This window comes from Sipha flava, unplaced genomic scaffold, assembly GCF_003268045.1.
Source record: "Sipha flava isolate LNK unplaced genomic scaffold, YSA_version1 128_pilon_pilon, whole genome shotgun sequence".
Lineage (NCBI taxonomy): Eukaryota > Metazoa > Arthropoda > Insecta > Hemiptera > Aphididae > Sipha > Sipha flava.
This window is the reverse complement of record NW_020271754.1, coordinates 44762-52630: the sequence shown is the minus strand read 5'-3', so window position 1 is coordinate 52630 and position 7869 is coordinate 44762. Positions and strand designations below refer to the sequence as shown.

General features: G+C 32.6%; 1 protein-coding gene across 1 annotated transcript; it reads right to left on the bottom strand.

The window, feature by feature from the left end:
• Positions 1-296: 296 nt before the first annotated feature.
• LOC112694393 (serine protease snake-like) lies at positions 297-5391 on the bottom strand. The gene is made up of 7 exons (XM_025569844.1): positions 5136-5391; positions 4496-4684; positions 3112-3263; positions 2318-2430; positions 1782-2044; positions 1090-1256; positions 297-569 (listed from the first exon to the last, which is right to left on the bottom strand). The coding sequence occupies exons 1-7, from the start codon at positions 5212-5214 to the stop codon at positions 396-398; spliced, it is 1137 nt and encodes a 378-aa protein (XP_025425629.1). The 5' UTR covers positions 5215-5391; the 3' UTR covers positions 297-395.
• Positions 5392-7869: the final 2478 nt, after the last annotated feature.

Genomic DNA, 7869 nt, shown 5'->3' with positions numbered 1-7869 from the left:
TCTTTATATAGATATTTTAATTTTTTTTATCTATTATCTTTATCTACATGAATTTGGACATATTATCTTTCATCTTTATCTAGATAAATTTTGCATTACCCTTCTTTTCATATCAAAACCCATCGAACTAATTATAGTCAAAATAATCCCCCTTTGTAAGAATTTTGAAATTGGAAAATGAGTCCTGTTTAGACTTTTTCCTTTAATAATCAAACATCTAACTGTAAATAACTTTCAAAATATACTCGAAGATGATAAATTTTTCGATGTAATATTTATTTATTTTTTACAAATGTATACAGACAATGGGAGTTTTGTCCGAGTTTATATATATACAGATTATTTCAGGCTCAACCTAACCAAAGCATGCGCATGTCTGCAAACCTAAAATGGCATCACGAAGACGGCCAAACGATACTTTCGATCCAAGATAAGTAATGTGAAACTCTTGTATAGACACCGGGTCCATTTGGTTCTCCACAAATTTTCCCAAACGACGTGATAGCCACTTGCGAGTACATGCACTTGAATTCAGGATGAATGATCTGTAGTGGTCCACCGGAATCGCCCTAAACAAATGAAACATTTTAATATTATATTAAATAGAAATATCTATTGTATTTGAAAATGTCTAAGTTTATCTATTGAAGTATAATAGCCAATAACGTTAAAATTGAACGAAAGAACAGGAAGAGCGACTGGAAAGTCATACGATTTCAAATAGTAAAATCAAATAATATTAAATCTAAATCTTGACAATTTAATAATTTCATAATGCTTGTTAATTTGAAATTACCTACCGAAATATCGACTCAACTGGATTTTCTACAACAATAGGATGTATAATTAAATATCATATATATATATATATAATATAATATACATATAAATATATACTCATATATTATGGGGGGAAAAAAATGATAAAATTAATTTAATTTATAAACGTGAACATTTCATTGATCATATTATCTTAAAAATGTGTTTAAAAAAATTGGTGGGATGAATTAAATTTTATTGATTTCGTTAAAAACTGTAAACACTCACTAAACTTTTTGTGTACTAATTATATTATTTATGCCTTTGTACCTGACAGGTATCTTTGCCACCTTCCGTTTTTCCAGCACATATTTGACTAGTTAGATTTATTCCAATAGCCAATCTTTTACTTTTAGGTAAAAAAAAACTACGATTGCATTCGTTCTGATCCACCAAATCTAACGAAACTTTCATCAGAATATTACTTATTGGACTAGCTGAAATGTTTAGTAAAAAAATAAATAAAAATAAATTATTAGTCGGCTAACAGTAGTCATTATATGTTTATTAACTTTCAAATACCTAATAATGAATTAACCTTAAATAAATCAAGAACACAGAATCCACTGAAATAATGAACATGAAAATCTCTTACTATATTTATACAAAATAATTAAATTTAACCTTATGTGAATATACATATATTTAAAACACGTAAAAGTAAAAGTATAATATTTATGTGTTTTGAAAAACCTTGTAATTTTTCGTGCGAGTAAATGTATACTATAATGATAATATTAATCGTGTTTGAATAATATCATCTATGATTTGCTGTCTAATTGAATGCGTTCAATACAAATTTTAAAAACTATATGTACTAGTACGAATATCCAGATCCGGATCGAAATTGAAAAACGTACGAAAATCTTTGGTAAACCGTTTTACGGTGATGCGAATTTGATACGCTGTATTAAATGTGGGTTTTATTTTTCATTCCACATTTAACAATAACAATAATATACCTGGACCAGTTCTGCCCCAGCCGATTGCAATGAGGTTTTGTTCGGTAGTTAATTGCGTTTCGGTGTTCAGGCAGATCGGCAAGATGAATCGGTTGAATTGCACCGGCGCGTTCAGTCTAAAAAGACCGATGTCATTGTACACCGACGGCGGTTCGTAATTTGGATGCACAATTCGCTGGACGATTTCGCGAATCTGAGGATCCGTTTCCTCGACGTCCGATCCTATGTCAGTGTCACCCAATAGCGCCCATTTCAGTGGACCTCTGAAAAATCAGTAGGATACTGTGGACAAACGTATAGAGAAACCTACGAATTATATTATCGTTCGACGCAATTGATTCACAATGATGTTTAGCCGGTTGCGATCAGCGTCAGTCATGATAGGTACAGGTTAGGTTAGACCTAACAGCTTAGGTCACTTAAGTCACTTGGAGCAGCAAAATAAACTTTTAAAAATTCCGCTTTTCTTTTTTTGGAACATTTCTTCTTATAAAATGAACCGATCGCGTACGCGAGATGAGCGTAAGAATTATTACCTCTTTCCTGTTTCGGAACAATGGGCAGCAGAAAGTACATATCGGTCGCTGATCAGGGATCCACCGCAAGACCATTCGACATTTTTAACACGTTCTCCAAATCCTAAAATGACCTACAAAATAGTGTTCAAAGCTAAATCATCGTGTGCGTCATATTAAATGTCAACAGGCGGTAAATCGTTATTCGATATTTGTACACAATACGAGTATAGTGCATCTGCTCGGAGTTAATTGTTAAAGTTGTCCCGCTAATATTACAATAATTGTTATTTGTTATTAATTGTATGCGAAATTTCGTTAGCCACATCAAGTTAACATCAGGTTAACTCGGATCCATTGTTAATATTTTGCAAACTTGTGTTTACAATTTGCTAATTAAATCTATATAGTCTTGGTAGTCTTGATCGGTCAACTAGGTGGGGCTACGTGAAGTTAGTTCCCTTCCCAACGAAAATTATTTATTCTGGGGTGATTTGTAAATTTTAAGAATTAATTCGCGATGGTTCGCAAACATAATTTACGAAATATTAACATTAGTTCCGTGTGGATCCGTCGACTCGGTTGTGCTAACTTCGTGAACGTCCAGTAACTGCGGGGTCGAACCAGTGGCTTAACAGTTAAACACGCAGCCGTTGCATTCCGTAAAGTTTAATAATAATATCCCTTCCTCTCTTTCCTTAAAAAAAAAAAAAAAAAAATTCGCGGGATCCAGTGATCAAATTTTCAAAGTCGAGACCAGATTTAAATAGGATATAGAATAAAATACATATAATTATATAAATGGATATACTCGCCATATGAGGAAATTCGCTTTCTTCGGCCATCGTCCCGCCGACAATCTTAAGACGATTCGTCTCGCGGGTCTTCGCCGTTTTCGCGCGACAACTACCCACGAAGTCGATCGTTCCACCACCACTTGTGATCAACGAATAGTATTCTCTGCATTCTTTAACATCGATAGAACACTGTATTCAATCGGTTTTATAATAACATATATAATAAAATATATATCGAGTCGTGTATATAATTATATCTGAGGTATTATGTACGTTTACGCGAGGTATGCGGCAGATGACTTTTTTTTGATTTTCAGAACAGTTGAGGACTGAATGTCGGTCACGCTCATCTGGACGTTGAAATATGTGATAACGACCGCAACAAATATAATAATTCTAATCTATATCCTGCATTAATTTTTCGTCTTAATGGCGAGCGTATATGAAACACTCAGCATCATTTTTCGTCGTAACCAGTGGCGCCAGATATCTGTTTCATATGGTATTACGTAAAAACAAAATCTTGTATAATTTAACTACAATAAATGTTAAGTATACTGAGTTAGAAATGCAATTTTGCAACAGTTTTAAATTCAAAATCCAAATTTCTATAACTTGTACATCCATGTACCAGTATAACATTGTCCACCACGGGATCACCCCCCAAAATTAGGTAATACATCCGCAATACCTACGCATAGCGCCACTGGTCCAGTGGCGCAACTACGAGGGTGCTATGAGGTGCTGAAGCACCCCAAGTTCCTTGTATTTGTAATTGAAGAGAAAGCTCCCTGCTATTTTAAGGTTTAACTATTGTAACACCCCAAGATTTGAATTATAGTTGCGCCACTGCATTGGTCGTATCGCATAAACTGTAAACAATTTTTGATCTTTACGACTTTATTCTAGTAAAAAGTTGTCCATTTGACGCTTATACAAGATCTATGTTTCGTTGTGTTCCAAACACAGTATTAATATAATAATAGTCATTTTCTAAAACGAACGAATAAAAATGTTAAGCTACGTTAAGACCAAGAAATATAATGAAATAAGTAATACATTTTTTTAAAAGAAAGTTTTGAAAATCATTACGCATAGTATCAAATAACCAAGTGAATAAAGTTCGAGTAATACAAGATGCTACATTTTTACGGACAACGAAGTGCGCGAGGACCACTTGTGCTTTATGTAACAACGTATAATACAAAAAATATTATAAATTTTGTAAGTTGTACGTTTATTATACTCGCGGAGTAAAGATTAAAAATTAAATTAGGTATTTATGGTTATTTTAAATTTATTTTCAGTTAATATACTATCCAATCAAACCAAATAAATATATAATAATATATTATTTATTATTATAATAATTTCTTATTTTACATCACGTAAATGTACTGACTTTCGGTGGCCTTTTGGCTAGATACTTCTCGGGAAATCGGACAACACACTATTGGTGTTCTTCCTTGAAATCTGCACATCTTCGGGTATGCGACTCGATTTTCGGCATCACGAAGAACCTCGGGACATTGGTCGATCGGCTTACACATGTAATCGTCGTCGGTTTTGGTGATCACCTTGCACAAGTCGTCTAAGACAATAATACAATTCCGAACACTTATAACTACTGTAAAACGAACGGATACTAGTATGTCAATCATGTGCACAGTTTTACGATTGTTCAAGGTTTATGAAAAATTCGATTTTACTGGGTGAATTCATTTCGATAATTGTAACCGGAAGCGCGGTTTAAGATTATTTTTTCGAAGGGGCACAGGTATTTATTATTTGCCCGTTTTTTTCAGTACGTCACCTGCAGGATATATCAGGATATACTCTATCTTCTATTTTCAATGCAAAGTGAAAAACATTATCCCATCAAGCACTTTAAACGCTTAGCAATTCAACGGCTAAAAGTGTACAAGCGATTGTTTACAAGATCAACGAATAATAGTCATGTGTTCCCGCGCCCCTTGAAAAACACACTCCTGCAGAATTATACACATCACGCGACTTACGTTGAAAGTCGTATCATCTCTTACCGTCTCTAGTCCGATTTGAGGAATACGAATCGACTGCGGAACACGCAAGGACCAAACACCATAAAATACGTTTCAACATCGTGAAACTACCGTCTAATAGGTATTCAAAACACAAGAGCACGCGAAAACAATAACGAATACAATATTACTATGAAAACACAACGGCTCTAAAAATAATGATAATAATTAATAATCTTTCGATGACATATGTTTCAACGAGATCAGCGTAAAGATCTCCGAACAAACACGACTGCTAGCGGCCAACTCGATTGCACGTCTGCCAGAGTTTAGATGTCTATTGTAATATATATTTTTTCGATTTATAATATATTTATATAAATATTTTAATTACATTCTTCCCCGGTTTGATCGTGATAGAATGATTTGTCATTAGGCCGAACGGGAAAATGTGTTTTATTATTATTATTATTTATTACATACAAGTATTAAAATATGGAAACGTACGACTAACATCCTTGGTACAGGTTGTGTGTTACGACTATGACGCCTTCCTGGAAATCTATAATCAATATAATATCTATAATATCATTACTTGATATTTTTCATATCGTCATTTAATATAAAAATTATATAAGAATGTAAAATCGATAAACATTTATAATAGTCAATTGAACCATCTAATTAGCAACCTATTAGCATAAGCGTGCGCAGATCCGTATTTCAGGGAGTGTCCTATCTTAACTAAACGTCATGGTATATTTAAGAAATTATAATGTAATAATGATTCGATAAACATAACTTTAATTTTTTATTTATTGCTGTGTTACATTGATTCTAGTTAATATACTCGTACTATATTTTCCTCGAGTCTCGAATATTTTTCTCAGATACTTTCAATTATTTATGATTTGTACTTTTGTAGTCAATTGTAACTTAAATTATCACAAGAAGGTTTTGCACGAAAACTTGAAGCCTTTCGTTTTATTTTTTTATTATGAAACATCTATTATTTTTTGCCACATATTTTAGAATAATAACATTTAATTAGAGCAACATCAGTTAAAATATGGGCTCCTTACTCTTAGACTTAAATTGTAGGGCCCCGTTTACAAAATGTTAGTGATGGCCAAGTACATCTGACACCTCCTCCCCATACGCACACCTATGATAATAACTAGGGACCAGATTTATATGCACAAAACCCTCAAAATATGCTTTTAAAAATGCTGTAATATGCTTTAAAATATGTACTTAAATATTCACTTAAAATGTTGTTTAAAATGATGTACAAATACGTGAAATATATTATAAATGTAAAAAAGTTTGGCATTTATAATACCACCAATTACGTTTTTTGATTTTTTTTAATGTGGTTTTTGCGTTTTTAATTTTGATCATGGCTTCTGATAATAAGTAATCTTTTGATTCTAATATTTTTATAGTGCTCTGAATTATTTCAAAATTTGATTTAATGTAAATTAAATTAGCTTTCAAATTAGGATCTTTTATCAAATCTAATGATTTTTTTAATTGAAATAGAGTCTTCAATGCTAACTGTTCAACTGAAGAATTATTTCTTTAATAATTTCCAAGTTGTCACAATAATAAAAGGCTGCATTTATCCATGTATCCCAACACGTTAATATGGTTGTGGTGGAAGTGTTAGATTAGGGACCATATTTCAGAAAAGTGTCGTACGCGTATGAAGCTTTTAAAAAACTTTTTTGACGTCAGAAATGAGTTTATCAACTCGAGGAAATTGATTTTTTATTTCTTCGGCAACCCAGTGTATTCGGCCGCAATTTTATCGATATCATGGGGCTGTGAACGTGAAATGACGACAAAAACAAATATATGTGTTATTAATAATAATATGCACTATAAAACTACAAATATGCATTTTATAGGTCAAAACGTTGAAATATGCAAAATATGCAAGGTAAAATTAGTGTTATTTTAATAAGAAAGATCTAAATCGGGGACAACACTCATCAGATTTCAAAAAGTTTATTTCCATACATATATGCATTTCCATATAAATCCGGTCCCTAGTAATAACTATAAGTTAATTAAAAATTTTAATTATAATTTATATCCTATAATTTTTTGCACGCTTTACAAGTAAGTTGTATTCTGTATCGGTTCTTTAATTTTTATTTTTCAAGGTATTGAGCATATTTTTTTTATACATAGTGTACGATTGCATGCAGTGCATTTAGCAAGCATTGATTTATATTCGCAATACACTCTGCAGATTTCGTCTGCGAAACGTTACGTTTACATAGCACTTTTACGACTACATAAAAGCACATTCCCCTTAAGGTTAGACCTGAATTCGGTTAACAAATAAACACAAATATATTTTACATTTTTAATGCAAGTACATATTATAACTTAAAACTATTGGCTATTATTGCGGTACAAACGTTCTATGAAGTTCTCACGTCACACGGGTAGCAACAGTTACGATTTTATCACTATGGTTTTATTTTAAAACTGTCCACATTAACATTGAAATGAAACATTAAAATTTCTAGTACAATCTTAAAAATTGCGGACACAAAATTTTCCAACGGTTTTAATGGCAACCGAGCTTTTGGAATACGCCTTTGTAGCGGTCGCATTGTTTTATCCGATCTCAAAATTGATCAAACGAGATTTGCAAGAGCAAAACGGACCGGCCAGCGACGAACCCGTGGAGGAACCCGAACCAGCCGTACAAGTGTTGAACATCGAAAACATGTCTCCCAGCCAAAAAGTACAAGTGACGATG

What these genes read in the sequence shown, in the direction of transcription:
- LOC112694393 (XM_025569844.1), bottom strand. Translation starts at nt 5,214, where the DNA reads ATGTTGAAACGTATTTTATGGTGTTTGGTCCTTGCGTGTTCCGCAGTC. An exon ending in CTCAAATCGGACTAGAGACG is followed by an intron (nt 4,685 to 5,135) that starts GTAAGAGATGAT and finishes TTATTGTCTTAG; the next exon opens with ACGACTTGTGCAAGGTGATC. An exon ending in AAAGCGAATTTCCTCATATG is followed by an intron (nt 2,431 to 3,111) that starts GCGAGTATATCC and finishes ACTATTTTGTAG; the next exon opens with GTCATTTTAGGATTTGGAGA.